This window comes from Hemibagrus wyckioides, linkage group LG02, assembly GCF_019097595.1.
Source record: "Hemibagrus wyckioides isolate EC202008001 linkage group LG02, SWU_Hwy_1.0, whole genome shotgun sequence".
Lineage (NCBI taxonomy): Eukaryota > Metazoa > Chordata > Actinopteri > Siluriformes > Bagridae > Hemibagrus > Hemibagrus wyckioides.
In genome coordinates this window covers 11744827-11761034 of record NC_080711.1, presented here as the reverse complement: position 1 = coordinate 11761034, position 16208 = coordinate 11744827, and the positions used below count along the sequence as shown (strand labels likewise).

The following is a 16208-nucleotide window of genomic DNA, read 5'->3' as shown; positions in this document are numbered from 1 at the left end:
AGACACATGTAAAGTACACCATCTACTGGTAAGAGCATGTCAATATCATCTCCCTTCCAATGCCATAAACCTGTTATACACTAGAGCTGCTTCTAGTTCTTGAAACATATTCCTTCTTTAAGTGCTTGAGGCTTAGAATTTGCAAAACAAAACTTTGCTATGTTAAAAAGACAATAAAAACAGAAAAAGCAACAGTCAGTCAAAGGATCCTATCCCCCAATAAACTTGGTAAAATGATTTATTCCCGATTACATGCAAACATACCGGTCACAACTGAAGAAACATTCATATCTGAAAGGCTCACAGAACACAACACACAACACCTTGCGGTGACTTCATTTGGACTTTTTATTGAAGACAAATACAGCTTTTTAAAATTCAAACAAAATGAAAATCCAGTTTTTCTAAACTAAAATTGATCGTACATTTGGGGTATAAGCTTACAGAGAGGGAAGAAAGTTAAGCGACAGAGCCCAGTCAGGGTCTCTGTTCAAACACTGTACATTACTCTCCAAAACTGGTCTTCTAAAATGTGAAGTGAGACCCAACTGTACAAAGCAAACATGTTACAGGTTCACTGAGTGTATATCAACAAAAATTCAGTTGGCCCTTTGCGTATGTGAAGGCTTTTAAGCTTAGAACAGTAAAGTATGAAACAAAACAAGGTCCTGTGAAACAACCGCAAAAGGGCAACAGAACAATTTTTACATATTTTCCTTAAATTTTTATCCTAATTAGGCCACTACATCTGGTTCACCTTGTTTTAAGCAGCGGAGTATGCATGGCAAAAGTTTGGAGGTCTTCGGGTCTTCATCACTCAGCTGTCCCAGCATCCCCTGATGTGCACAAATAGCCAGAGAGAGTCAAATTAGTAGTTGAAATCCCATTTGCTCAAAGAAACATGTACTGTACACAAAACTCTAAAAAAAAAAAACAAAACAGCTTCTGCATGATTATGGTCACTTAGCTTTAGCTTTTATAATATTACAGCATTAGCCACGAACAGTAGTTTATGACTAGCTATTAGCCAATCAAACAGTGAACAGTATAATAAACAATTCTGACTGATGCAAAGAAATTCCAGTATTTCCTGACTTCCTTCCTGACTAATTGCTTTAGAATTTGCTATACTTTGAGCAACATGACAAAAATGACTGACTCTTTATTTGAATAAAAGATTAGGAAAAAACACACAGACAGAACCCTAAAACCATGAAACGTTTACGGACTTATGTTTTTTCCCCCCTTTCCTTTTTTTTTTTTGCCCTGGAAGAGTAACCCGCTTGATATCCCCTCGTCTATACGGATTACCATTCTTTGCGCTGAAAACAAGGGATAGTGAAGCTCTATACTGTATTTGCCAATGAAAAAGGGGGAAAAGAAAAAGGAAATGAAAAATTACCCGTTGATTAAGCTGCTTAGATCAAATTTGGATGGAAACATATCACAGAACTACTACAGATTCACTGAAACTGAAAACCAAAGTAACAAAAAGCAGGCAAGGGTGAATAAGCTCTAATCACGCCGACTCTGGGATATCAACCGGGTTCATCCGTAAATCCCCAACATTTCACTCCTCCTTTCACATGTGATTAGCATTGAAAAACAAACAAAAAACAAGAGAAAAGAACAAAATCTGAACATCTTAACCATATTTAATAAAGAAAGAAATAAGAATTATTAAATGAAACAAAGAACATCAAGCTCTGAAACACGTTCACAGGTAACAGCATTCAAATGGATGTGGGTAGAGAAAGGAGTACCTTGGGTGAGTACCTGCACAGTTTGACAGTATCCTTGATTTTTAATTTGGCTTTTCATGGGGTCGCTCACAACACCAACGCTGTGTGAGGTATGGAAGTCAGCTGCAATAATTCATTAACCCTACACTTCCATCATCCCAATGCTATCGGCTCTCGACTTTAAGAACAGACTGCATTAAAGTGCAAGGCAAGGAAGCACACATCCATGAAACTGAAGAACAGAATCAACACTGACGGCAGTTTTAATGGATTAAAAAAAAAAAAAAAAAAAAAAAACCCTCCTTCTGTGAACACCTCAGAAACATTAGAGAGAGCTAAAACTGCTGCGTGCTTATATATGTTGCATACATAGGCACATTGTTGTATGTATGTTCAGTGAACGAATTAATAAAATACCACAGTATATTCTTACTGTGAGCTAGGAGTTAAAAGGTGAGGTAGTATAGGTAGAGGAAAAAAAAAACGTAAATTTGGAAGAGAACTTGTCTAAAAGACAAATATGCATGACCGATACAAAACAAGGTACCTCCAGGCATGTTTTTCAGGACTACACTGGCTTTTCCCTCTGGGTATGTTTCATTCTACCTTCTTCTGTTTCAGCCTCTAGTTCCATCTTCAGTGCATACTTACGATGCACTATTAAAAAACAGGAAGAAAAATCACAGACATAACTGAAAGAAAAAGGGGGGAAGGGAGGGGGGAAGAGCTACGTTGGTTGGGGAGAGTGCACTTACCTGGAGCTGATCTGAGGTCCTATCAGATCAGTTTTAATTGGACTGAGTGTCACCTTCAGAATGGAGGTCTTCAGTGGTGCCATTCAGGTCTGCTTTAGGAGGCTCTACCTCCATGGGCTCGGACTTTGAGGGCTCACTGGACCTTTCATCGCTTGAGCCCTTTCCACTGCCTTTTTTCTCTTCTGTGTCCTTGTGCTCTGAGGAGACAGTGGAACATGGTATTTAAAAAAACAGCAGAGCAGAGCAAAACATTCGATTTTAAATAAAACCACAGGAGCACTCATACCAAGGCATCACATTTATATTTTACTGCATTTACAGTAAATTAACAATACATCATTCTTGATACAATAAAGGTAAATAAGAAATTACACCATGCTACTTGAATACAGCTTATGCTTAAGTCTGGTTCTATCTATCCATCCATCCATAGTAGGGCTGTAATGGTAACCTGTTTCTCATTAATCAAGCTGGTTTCCTATTCCTATCCCCTACACATTTCAAAACCTTGACACAAACAGTAAAGCACTAATTATAAACCTGTTCTGTTGAAATGTGGCTTCAAAACTTCAGAACTCCACAGACTGACATATCATGTCTCGCTCACAATCAAATAAGCTTGAAGAAATACTCGGGCAGAGCAGAGAGTAGAGCAGAGGTGATAGGACTTATCTAAATTAGTTTCATTTAGTCATACTTTCAAGTTAAAATGTAAACCATTTTAGTTAAGAATGATGAACTACGATGCGTAATTAAGTGACTCATTAAAAGGTTTTTTACGATATAGCTGCCAGCACCAAGCATTAGGCTCATGACAAAGTATTTTTGTAACCTGTTCTCAACCTTATTTAGTGTTCAACAGTGAAGTGACAAATTCTTGAAGTGAAATAGGGACAACCCAGGACAAACAAGTTAATAAACAGGCAACGTGTTATTTCAAGACAATACTGCCTCAAGGAAAAACAAACGTTGCCCCAACGCACTGAGGATTTACTTGAGAGAATATTCCGAACGTTTGCCCAAAGTGTTTAAAAACCTTACATAGATCTGACACAGGGGACACTTCAAATCCTAGATGGCTGGATTCCAGCAAACCTGGGTCATTTGACTGCTCTAAGGTGAACTGAACCTGGTCATTACGTGACTAATTGAATCTTGGTGTTGCTCCCACTGGACAGCATGGACCATACGGTCTCAAGATCAACAAAACATTTAGCCACATTTTGGTCTCACCTTTGTCTCTGGCAGTTTTATCCTTCTCTCGGTCTTTCTCTCGGTCCCTGTCTCGACTGCGGCTGCGGTGTCGATGGCTTTTGCGTTCAGAACTTCGGGACCTCTTTCGCTCCCTGCTGCGTGAACGTCTCTTCCTGTCCGAGCGCTCCCTGCTGCGCCTCCTTTCACGGTCGCGGCTCCTGACCAAGACACAAGGTTACAGGATTAAGGATTTTATTTGCTGTGGTTGCTGAAAGAAATTGAGGTCTGAAAAATTGTGCGCACGTCTAGATCATTAGTATGTGTACCTGCTGCGTTTCCTGTCCCTCTCCCGGTCCTTGCTTCTACTCCTCCTTCTGTCCCGTGATCGGCTCCTGCGGCGGTCAGAGGCACGACTCGAGTGGCGGCTGCGAGAGTGACTCCGTTTGTTCCGCCTTTCACGCTCACGCTCTCTTTCGCGCTCTCTCTCTCTTTCACGTTCTCGTTCCCGCTCGCGCTCTCTCTCTCGCTCTTTCTCCCTCTCCTTCTCTCGCAGCTCCTCTTCCTCCTTGCGTCTCTTCTCGCGCTCCTCCCTTTCACGCTCTCTGTCTTCCCTCTCTCTTTCCCTCTTTGCCCGGTCATCTCTTTCTGGATCCTCTGAACGCCGACGCAGTTTTTCCTGTCATAGACCATAAAACCAATCAATAAAAGCTAATAAATGATGAAAAAGATCACTCAAAGAAAGATGTAAGCAGGTTTCAGTAAGAGTCTTGGAGATCCCCTCTACTGTTGATGTTTTCACTGCGGCTGACACTGGTGATCAGCTAATAATTTTGGACTTAATGAGTTGGACCAGTTTTGCTGCTTATAAAACTTGTGTAGGGCAAGGGGGTGTTTATAGTAGTTATGAGTAGTTATAGGAATCTGTTTAAGACTTTAATTAAACCTAATTATAACAAGTTATAACACTCTATATACACACAGCTGCCAGAGACCCACCGCTGGGCCCTAAACCCTTGACATCACTGCCCAGACATCACTTACTTTGGCTTAAAGTGACTGGCAACTGAATGACCATAAAAATAGATTCCTGTAATAACTTCATCAGCTATTGTCAAGAAAATTGTAGCCTGCCATGAATGTTATGTTGCCACTCATTTAATTTGGCCACATTATTCAGAATACATAATATATTGAAAGCAAATTTCAACTCAAATTAATCACCACAACATACTAAACCAAACAGACATTAAAAACAAACAAATACTCAAAAACAATAAAAACAACCAAAAACATGATTAAAACATACTGAACGATCTATCTGGACTAACTGGTTCTAATGAGACTTAAATATATTTGTGCTGAGATCTTGGCTGTCAGTGGACCTTTATTTATAAACACATTGTGTGTGAATTAAAACAAAACAAATGACAAAATTCGATGTTTTATGCTTGCAAAACCTACAATACACACAGTTTTAAAAAAAATGAAATAACTATTCACTCACCTTGAGTTCCTCCACAGTAGATTTGATTTTCGCATATCCCATATGCTGTTTGCCCATTAGATGGTCATCTACTCTGGACTGAGCATCACCAACGATGAGGAAAGCACCGCACACCTCACACACTTCCATCTGCTTCTCCTGAGCAGCGAAGCTCTCAATCGTCTGCAAGTTTGAGAAAGCAGGATTGAGCTTAATCTAAAATTTGTTTAACAAATTAAAAAAAAAAAAAAAAAAAAGGTACTACACTGAACCATGGACTCCTTCGCCAACGCACAGAAGCCATCGATGCATCAGTGCAGTTCAAGATTTAGTACTCACAGATGGTGTTGAGCTGAGCTGCTCTCTCTCCTCCTTCAGCTGTTCCACCAGTTTCATCATTCCCTGAGCTTCCTCTACACGGCCTTCTGAGCCAAGCTCTTCAATCTGAGAACCGAACACAAATTAATACCTTTCACTGGATACGCATCCCTCATGTGACAACATATGTAGTTTTTTTTCATAAATAATTTTGAGCGACAGCAATACTAACAGTGAAATATTGTTACAGAAATAAAATACACGCAGAGCAAATAACATCTTCATACTTTCGGGTATGGAATCTTAAAAACCAGAGTGTCCCTGTACACCAAGCCAAACTTCAGAATCATCTATTTAGTCAAGTTATCTTTAAATAATAAAGAAATAAACTTCAAAATGCTTTTACATAATTAAAAAACTATTAAATTATTAAGATGTACTCTAAAAGGCTTATAAATGTTTCCCATTACATGTTTTTAGTAACAAATGCTGTTGAGGACAAAAAGAGCTCATTTTCAGCTTCCTTGGTCATAATATTATAGACTCAGTGATAGAAATTTTAACCCACCCACAATTTATTTTAAACTAAAGACATCTGACGTGTTCTGATAACATCAGAAATTTTGGGACACAAATCACAGAATGTAAACACCGCTATTACTGGCATACTGTAATCATTTGACTCCTATAAGAAAATCTATCATACAATCTAATCCAAAGTGTATCTCCACTGGTATTACAGAAATGTGTCCATCTTGTGCAGTGTTGCAGGCAATAAACGTCAGATTGCTGTTATTACACCATGTACAGCAGACTTTACATACAAACTGATGATCATACCTGAACAACAAGTGCCTCGATCTTCTCTGTGAGCACCTGAGCCTTCTCCTCGTTCTTCCCAGACAGTGTAGGCCCCTGTGAAGCCAATGTGTAATTAAATAAGTAAATGTGAGTATGGATGTAATTCTACTAAAGAACCATATTATTTAAAATTTTTAATTGAAATTTGCATTGAATTCCTCACTACATGTGAAAAGAAACCATCAGTACACATACTCCAGAGTTCTGCTGGGCTTGTGACAGTGCCAATCTGGCATGGCCTCTCCGGATCCGACGCTCCACTTCAGCCAACAAACTCTGCAGGTACCTCAGGAAGTCTCTTTCGTAGCCTTCTTTCATGAACCGAGAGCTCTTCTCATACCTAACACAAATTACTGTGTTATTTCAAGCTTTCGCATAAAGTAGTTAGAAAGCATCTGATATGTTTGCAGGTATTTCACTCACATTTTTCGCAGGTTTTCATCATGAATCTTTTCACAAGGACCTAGGATAAGCAGTCGCCCGGTTATATATAGCTTTTGGTAACTGAACATTATTTTACTCTAACTCTAAAATGTTGCATGTAATGTTGTCTTACCCAAATCAGAGCGTGTGTTGGTGAAAAGTTCAGCTGGACAAAAACCACACAGATAATATTTGCAGACCTGAAAGATAAAGGTTTATCAGTGAAACATGGCAAGCAAAGGAAATACAGAGGTAGTTTTAAAACAAATGAAATAAAAGACAATGCATTTGATTTGAAATGGGTTGTGGTAGCTTAGTGGTTAAGATGTTGGACTAATGATCTGAAGGTTGTGAGTTTGGTATTCGCAGGTTCACCAAGCGACCACTGCTGGTCCTGTGAGGAAAGGCCCTTAACCCTCACTTGCTCAGTTGTATAAAATGAGATAAATTGTAAGTCACTCTAGATAAGGGTGTCGGCCAAATGCCAGAAATGCAAATGTAAGTGATTTTGTCTGACTAACAGAGTTCAAGATACAATGTATAAACACCACTATAGATAAAGAACCTAAAAAACAGAAAAATTATTAAGTCCTTCTTATTAATAGTCAAGCCCCAGAGCCAAATGAGGCATGCCCAGAGATGGTAACAGTCTCTGTCATGCTACGGTCAGACATACACCACCTTAACCACTAAGCCTCCCTCATTTCCAATGAAACCGAAAATTTCATCTTGCTGGTAGTCGCCAGCTCTCATTGAAAATGGGGAAAGTGGTAACTCAGTGGTTATACACATACAATAGTGAACTTTATGTACAAAAGCTCTCCCTCCTGAATCTATAATTTTAGTGTCAAGAAAACTGATTTGTCTCAAGTGGTATGCTAGTTCTGCCAGCCACTGATAAATGTTATTACTATGGCAACCAGTAGAAGGAACGCCTCCTGGCGACTAGCAGCCATTAAAAATCAGTGTATGAGGGAACGCAGCTTTAGAATTATGATCATCTGACTTTGTCAGCACACAAGAGCCCCCTTTCAACTACACATGCAAATTAATTTACATGTAGAAAGTTCTTTAATCATGGCCAGATACAAAAAGCCCAAAGTTAACAGTGAAAGGGGCCGATTTTAAAAGAGCTGGATACCATTAGGCTTGAAAAACGTTCTTGAATTATTGTCCTTAAATAATGTGGAGTTGCTGCCAAGTGTGCAAAATGATCATTTAAGATTGTCCAATCACTTTTGGTCCCTTAAAGAAGGCGGATCACACACATAAGTAGTGCAATTCATATCCTTTTCATCCGATCTAGATGTAAATACTTTCAAATTAAACCATGAAAGTCTGCACTTTGTTCAGACAGATGTACACATTCCTGACTTAGTTATTCCACCAGATACGGGTTAGGAAACCAGGGCCTATCTGATGCTAACGAAATGTACTGTAATCCGCGCTGACTAAAATGCTAATAAGGATTTAGAGACAGAACGTCAAAGCACATTTAGTTGATCAGTTGCTGCAATCTCGGCTAACATGTCCATGCTAAATTAGCCAAATGTAGCTCAACTCGATTCCCAAAGGTCCGAGAGTTTAAAACCAGTAAATCTAGTCAGCTACACAACAGAGCCATTAGGGACTCAGGAAGGGCGGGATAGTTTACACACCGTGTTAGCGGTACTAGCTAACGACGTTAGAGCGCTCGTGTTGCTAAGGATAGTTTTTTGCGCGAGAGGCGCTTAGGCCAGCTTAAGAATGCTAAAACAATGGTATAACCCATTGCCAAGTAATAAACAGGGAAAACTAACATTACAATAATGCCCGCTAACAATACAACAAAACCCTCTGCACCAGCGTGTTCTGTATTACGTATAATTCTGTATAACACGTTAGCAAACGAACACAGATAGGTTTATCTGCTGCACGAGCTAAGCTAGCTGGTTAAGTGTTCCTTGACTACTCACAGTCTCGTGGTCCCAGCGAACGTTGCAGCGCTTTTCATCAGGGGCCAAGTTTCTGTCTCGGCCCATTAACTCATCGAGTAACTGGGCTGCGGAGAGCATTTTGCTTCGAATTTATTCAAAAGCAACCAGCTAAAACGTTCCGCCGTTACTCGTTTACATACAGACGTTTTCTCAAGACGTTCTCGAGATTCACTCGTCCTAACAAAATGGCAGCGGCGCACCACACAACAGATATCTTTTCAAGTCACCCGAGAAACTAGCAGAGGACAAACAGTGTGTAAGTGCGCCACCTATCGGCGAGGAGGATATGAGCTGGTCTCAAATCTTCCTTTATTGTCTCATCCATCCATCCATCCTCAACACCTCTTATAATATTTTGTAGTGGAAAATGGAGCCCATCTCAGGGGCAAAAGCCAGGGAACACCCAGGACAGGATGCCAGTCTATCACAGAGCACAATTTCACACACTTTCACACAATGGACAGTTTAGGGATGCCAATCAGCCTACAAATCCATATCTTTTGCCTGTGGGAGGAAACCGGACCACCCGGAGAAAGCCCCAGAGGCTCGGGGTGAACATGAAAACTCCACACTCATGGTGGAGGCAGGTCTTAAACCATAAAGGTGTCAGGCAAAAGTGCTGAACTCCCCTCCATTTTCATAGTTTCATTTATTTATTAATTAACTGCGTTTATTTATACAATAAATATTATTTATTAGGAGAACTTTGTTAAGTATGCAACTCACAAAATGCGAGATACAATATATTGAGTCCTAGTATTAATCTTTATTCTTGTTAGCTGGCTGTTAGCTTGGTTGATGTATTTTTAAAAGACATGTTTTAGTGTTACTTCTCACTTATGGCCATAGCACCCTAAGAATTAATCTAGTCTGATATTAGTGACTAAGCCGGGCTGGGCTCGATTAGTACTTGGATTAGAGATGGCAATGTATGGTAAGCAATGGTAACCTTGCTGTGAGCTTCTCCTTCTGTTGTTATCTAACAATTTTTTATGGTCAGGGCCATAGTGGATTTGGAGCCAGTCTCTGGAACATATCCAGGAAGGGACACCAGTCCATCACAGTGCACAAGGCACATACATTCACACCCTCATTTAATTTTGGGGCAATTATCCTTGGGCAATCCACCTACTGTTATGTTTTTGCTAGGTGGGAGGAAACCAGAGAATCTGGAGGAAACCCCCAGGCACATGAAGAACCACATGCACAAAAATTAAACACAAAGCTCAGCATTGCACCAGGGACCCTGGAGTGTCTTAAAACATAATTATGTCTCGTAAATATGTAAATTATTACTAATAAAGTAATATCAATTTATTTTCCCAAGACGTCTTTCCCTTTCTTCTTCTTCTTCTTCTTCTTCTTCTTCTTCTTATCATTATGTTACATTTACTACACTACAAACATTTTAGATGTCTAAACTACTGTACCTATAGAACAAACGCTGCTAAAGTGCGCCGCCTTTTGTCGAGAAGTGAAATAACTGCAAAGTCTAAGTGTAAGAAAGCTCACATTTTAAGTCGCCTTTAAAAATAATCCACTAATAATTTCCTTTGCATATAGGTTATCTGTCAAAATATTTGACACATTGAATAATGTAATTGCATATATGTCTTTTAATAAGTATGTTATTATTAGTATATTGTACAGTATACAGGCCACCATGTCACAAATTTGCATAGTTACTATAACATTTTTATTAAAAAAAAGTTTTTAAGTTTTGGAGCTCGTTAGCTGATACTATTTTCAAATAGTGGTGTTTTAGGCTAGGCTCTCGCTTACGGCCATACCACCCTGAGAACGCCCGATCTCGTCCGATCTCGGAAGCTAAGCAGGGTCAGGCCTGGTTAGTACTTGGATGGGAGACCGCCTGGGAATACCAGGTGCTGTAAGCTTTTTCTTCCTCCCAAGATAATTGTCGCATGTATTACATTATTGCTATTTTAAGTCATTCTAAAAGACCATGATGCAATTTAGACTGAATGTAAAGGAGTGCTGAAGCCCCTGTACTCATTCTGCATGATTTACTCTCCATCCATCCATGAGTGTTGAAGTCTCAGCATTCATTCTGCATGCTTTATTCTCCATCCATCCATTTTCCATTCCATTTATTCTACACAGGGAATACTGATGATAATTTGGAGATTTTATTCAGCGCATGTCATTTGATTTGGGCAGGAAAACCCGAGTACCTTGAGATAAACCTTTAAGTGCACATGTGTGGAGGTGGGAATCATACCCCCTACCCCGGATAAAGATGAAACATTGCTGTTCTGATGTAAGTGAGCTCTTTCAAGACCATCCATTTGATAATCTATATACATTTTTTTGCTAAAGCCTTCACAGTAACCAGATCTCAACCCATTTGAATACCTGTGGTAGATTCAGAGCAACATGATAGATGGCACTCTCCACAACAATCAACAATACATCATTTGAGGGAATCAATTTCGGAAGAATGATGTTTGTCCCTATAGGACAGTTCCAGAGACTTGTAGAAACTATGACAAGGTGCAGTGAATCTTTTCTGGTGAATACTTTTGGGCAAAATCTTACTGAGATGCTATTGTATATATTGGGACAGAGGCAGTGCAATGGAGGGAATTTTATAGCAGCTCATTTAAATGGCAAAGCACATGCTGATGATTTCTTTAGCTGGACAAAATCCAATTGTGTAACTGCTATATTTGGCCAGTGGATCAGTTTACTTCCACTATGTGATACACAAAAATCATACATATAATTTGCTTTGTAGTCCACTATTGCAGTATTGCTATCACTCTAACCTGTAGCTAAGCACAACATCAATAGGCTCAGAATAAACTTTCCCTAAAAGTGTATAGTGGTGCACAGTGCATCTGGGCTGTGGGTTCTGTCTCACTTTGGGGTTAGATGTGAACAGTGCATCATGTTCATATTTAGCAGTGGATGTTTAGCATGGGAACAGCTGATGTGCTTCTTGCTTTGTGTTTGATTATTTTCAGCTTCGCTCTCATAATGTGTGAACGTGGGAGATTTGCAAGATATGTAAGCTCAGTCTGTAAAAATGATATACCTCTGCCAAGTCGTGCTGCAGGACAAGATGCAGAACTGACCCACTGTATGGGTGGCTATCTAGGGCACAATCCATTTTTAGGGGTGAAAAGAGTCAAACTGTAAACTGAAAAAAGGAACACAATGCTGACAAAAAGTGTTGTGTGCCTGTATGCCTATCAAGAGATAATGACTGCAATTTGCAAGCTTATCTGACAAGCAGGCTGTCAGTAGGTTTCTGTTAATTTGACAGTGCATTTGTGGAACATTCATTTTCTTAAAAAGATATGGGTGTCATTGGAACAAGTCTATGACACATCTGTTTTTGGGGGCATTGATATAGAGTTGCACTCACAATTAATGGCAAGCTGTGCAGTCATTTTTAAAACCACATCATCTTCAGTTAGCCTGAGGTCCAACTGTAATGCTATGATCTACTAATTATTACACAGTCTCATTTATGTTAAACCAATTTATACTGTCCAGCTGAGCATTAGAAAATACTACTACACTTATTTGTTGCCTATACAGACATGGGCAAGAGAGAGATATTGCTGTCATGCATGTAAAGAGCTGATTTAATGTACTTAAATGATTTTATAATTATTATTTTAGAGCCTCTAGCTCTGTTCCCTAACCCTAGAGCTATCCTAGAATCACAGAAATGCTTAACAGATCATTCGCGTCTTTGCAGAACATTCAGGGTAACCTTTGAATCACCTTAACACTTCTGCTCTCATTTCATTATAGAGAATATTCTTGCAATAACTCTTAATGCAGATGATGCGTGTATGCTGTATAAGAATATACTCTTGTGCAGTCTTTTGCATATGTATTCCTAACCTTTCCTCCCTCTCTCTCTCTCTCTCTCTCTCTCTCTCTCTCTCTCTCTCTCATATTACTACATGTCTCTGGAATACTAAACGATGCTCCGGCAAAATATCTTGTTGCCAGAGCAACAAGACACACATAAGTGAGCATGGAAAACCTTTTCAGAGTGAGCTCTAATGAGGACAACAATCAGCAAGCCCTACCCCATGCTGGTAATGAATTACTTTAAACCAAACAATGCCATGTGCAAATGGTTTACTGTACATCGCTGTCTCTTGATGAATGGTGCTCACAGTATTTAGCAAATATTCACCATGAGCCTGCTAAAAATATTCAAGGAACTTGTCACTGAGTTGTCTGACACTGGAATCTATTGTAGTCTAAGAGCAGATGGCTGCTTTCGGATGTAGCACTGGCCCGGGGAGCTTGGAGTCCTAATGCTAAGTCTGTCGCAAATTCAGTCTGTTCGAGCTGTGTGCACTTTCTGTACTCGGCCCCACCATGAAATAACATTTCCTATTCTTGGAAGGCTTTCAGGTCTTGAATAACACCATGCATTCACACAGTGTAGTTGAAAATAACCCTCTCAAAAGCTATTTACAAAATACTAGGATTGAGAATTACAAGAAATTTCATTGTTATGAAATTGAGCGCTAGAGGAGCTTTCTCCTTTAGAGCATCTCAAAGCGTTTTAAATCAACAGAGTCTATACAAATAAAGTATATTGATATATTAAATGAAACACCTTGAAGGCTTCTTTGGCTACTTAAGGAAAAGTTTTAAAAATACTGTTTAAAACCAGAACCATTAAACCATTCAAGAGTTATTGAGATACATTATCATTGAAGAGAGGTATTAGAAATTGCATAGCAAACGTGACCACAGTGACTGTCCACTGGTTGTTGGTGACAAATGGGTTGATTTCAGTATTTCAGAAACTGCTGACCTTCTGGGAGTTTCAAACACAACAGCTGCTAGAGATTAGACAGAATGGTACGAAAAAAACACCATTGTGTGAGTGGCACTTCTGCAGGTGGAAACACCTTGTTGATGAGAAAGGTCAGAGTAGAATTCGAATAACTACCTGTTGCAACAGTGGTGAAGAGAAAAACTCTCTCAATCTCAGAATGCACAAGAAGTTAAATCTGAGAAGGAAGGGCTTCAACAGCCCACGTTTTGTTGCACTTCTATCATCCAAGAACAGCATTTTGAGGCTACAGTGGACACTGACTCATGGTTGAAGACTGGAAAAAGACCATTCTGAGATGCTTTTTTTGGCTCATCATTAAAACATTTGTGTTTAATCAAATTAAATTATTTAATTACATTGAAGATAAAGATTAAAAAAAAGGTAATTGCATTATATTATGTATTTCAGGGTTAAAACCTGTGCTGCACATTTTTGCAAAGCACACGTTACTATATGCTGATGTGAAACTGATTTAGTCATTTCTAACGGTCTAAGGTTTTAAACAGCCACAGATAGTAAAGCCTTCTATAGTACTGAATAAGAGCAAATCCTTTATAAAAAATATTCAGAAACACATTAATTATTACATGTTAAACCTGGTAAATTGTTTTCAGTTTGCTACTTCAAAGATAGTCTTTTTCCACCAATTGCTGCATGATTGAGTGGCAAATGAGGCCCAAATTTATCCTTAAATGTCACTTCTGCTTTCTGCTTTTTTTAAACACACAACTTTGCTTGTCCATTATTACACAACCTTGTCTTTGTGAACAGGGGTTAGAAATCGAATGCAGTCAGGTAGCCACACACACACACACACACACACACTCCTCCCCCCTCTCTCTGTCTCTCTCTCTCTCTCTCTCTCTCTCTCAATCTGATTGAGGAAAGAACAGACAGTTCTAGTCCTGTGCTTGGTATTGCTCTTATTCTGTCTCTTCTCTTTCCAATGACATTTCAAAGACTGAAATGCATTTACAATTCAGTGAAAGATTCTCAGGATCCTGAGGTAAAGCAAAATACAGTATATGTTCAACAGTTTAAAAAAGAATGGAAAATGAAATGCTGATATTATCAGGCAAAAAATAAATAAATACAAAAAACAAAAACAAAAACGTGCAAAATACTACATCAGCCAAAATAGTTGTAAAGAAAGAAAGAAAAAGCAGCAAAAAAATTCACAAAAACACCTCTAACTATGCTCTTTATATTGCTGGCACTATATGAAAACTTAAGATATACATACATAGAGTATATACATATATTTTAAATATACACACATAGCACATTCATGCAGGTATCTGACCAGCCAAACATTCAGAAGCAGTGCAATGCAAATTATAATGCAGAGATAAGGCAAGAGCACCAGGTATTGTTCACAGATAATCACATTGATTATGATATGGATGACCAAGGTCTGGTTTCAGGTTCCATTAGTAGAAGAACACATCAAGTTCCACTCCTGTCAGCAAAGGAATCTGAGGCTATCATGAGCATAAACAAAGAGGAACTTGACAAAAAAAACCTTTCCGTCTTCACCTATCTAGATTTAGTTAGTCTGGGCCCTTGACATCCATGTCATCCATGAAACTAAAGTATTTGGAATATAACGTATAGAAAGATGCAGTAACTAACTTAAAATGTTTTGCAGGAGATTTTTTTCCCCATCCCTTATCCAGGTTTAAAAAACAAACCTCTGCTTTGTTTCTAATTTGTTTTTGTACATTTAATAGTTCATTCTTTTGTTTATTCAGTCATCTCCAATAATAGCTTTATGCTGGTCAGGGTTGAAATAGATCTGGAACAGATCCTGGTAACAGTGGGCATTAGACAAGTGAATTCACCTCGGGTGTGATGCCAGTTGATCACAGGGTGTCATGCACACACATTCACACCCTCATTTACACCTTATCAATAAGCATAGCCAATTTGTCAACCTGCATGTAAGCGTGGGTGGAAACTAGAGAACTTGAGAAAAAAACATATATATTTAATTTATGACACAATTTAATGTTTTTTTTAAATATATAAGTTATACTCTAGTAACAAATGCAAAACAGTTTGTTAAATTTTTCCTCTTCTAAACCTTAACAAAGATTAATACTGTATACTGTATACAACTCTGGAAAAAAATAAGAGACCATGCACTGCAAAATAATCAGTTTCTTATGTTTTTTTCTTACAGGTTCATGTATTGGTGAGATGAACGGTTTTGTTTCATTTTTTGTGAACTGCTGACAATATTTCTCCTAAATTCAAAATATAACTATTGTTATTTAGAGTGTATATTTAAAGGAAATGACAACACATCAAAATAACCCAAGATCCTGGAGTATTTGCAGAGCTTTAATAACTCAAATAAAACAAATTGAAAATAATTTGTAAACAATTGTGTTAATGCTTTGGCTAAATAACATTAAGAAATCAGTATTTGGTGGAATAACCCCGATTTGCAGGCGTTTTGGCTCCATGCTCTCCACCAGTTTTTCACATTGCTGTTGGGGAACTTTATACCACTCTTTGTGCAAAAGAGCAAACAGCTCAGCTTTGCTTGATGGTTTCTGACCATCAATCTTCCTCTTGATGACATTCCAGAGCTTTTCAATAGGGTTCAAATCTGGAGAT

At 38.7% G+C, this 16208-nt stretch overlaps 1 protein-coding gene and 1 non-coding gene across 3 annotated transcripts; one reads left to right on the top strand and one right to left on the bottom strand.

The window, feature by feature from the left end:
* Positions 1 to 324: 324 nt before the first annotated feature.
* On the bottom strand, positions 325 to 8972 carry luc7l3 (LUC7-like 3 pre-mRNA splicing factor). 2 transcript variants are annotated; one of them, XM_058408560.1, is made up of 11 exons: positions 8732 to 8972; positions 6910 to 6976; positions 6777 to 6816; positions 6549 to 6693; positions 6333 to 6407; positions 5514 to 5618; positions 5196 to 5357; positions 4018 to 4367; positions 3731 to 3909; positions 2498 to 2694; positions 325 to 836 (listed from the first exon to the last, which is right to left on the bottom strand). In XM_058408560.1, the coding sequence occupies exons 1-10, from the start codon at positions 8828 to 8830 to the stop codon at positions 2531 to 2533; spliced, it is 1386 nt and encodes a 461-aa protein (XP_058264543.1). In that variant the 5' UTR covers positions 8831 to 8972; the 3' UTR covers positions 325 to 836; positions 2498 to 2530. The 2 variants fall into 2 exon arrangements, with proteins under 2 accessions (XP_058264543.1, XP_058264534.1); XM_058408551.1 differs by having other exon boundaries at positions 325 to 2694.
* Positions 8973 to 10528: 1556 nt separating this feature from the next.
* Positions 10529 to 10647, top strand: LOC131344860 (5S ribosomal RNA). Its single transcript, XR_009203405.1, has one exon. It is a non-coding gene; the product is annotated as a 5S ribosomal RNA (ribosomal RNA).
* Positions 10648 to 16208: the final 5561 nt, after the last annotated feature.

Excerpts from the sequence above, each read along its gene's own strand:
- luc7l3 (XM_058408551.1), bottom strand. The coding sequence starts at position 8,830 with ATGCTCTCCGCAGCCCAGTTACTCGATGAGTTAATGGGCCGAGACAGA. Across the intron at positions 6,977-8,731 it reads TTCGCTGGGACCACGAGACT|GTCTGCAAATATTATCTGTG; the intron begins GTGAGTAGTCAA and ends TTTATCTTTCAG. Across the intron at positions 5,619-6,332 it reads TCGAGGCACTTGTTGTTCAG|ATTGAAGAGCTTGGCTCAGA; the intron begins GTATGATCATCA and ends TTCGGTTCTCAG.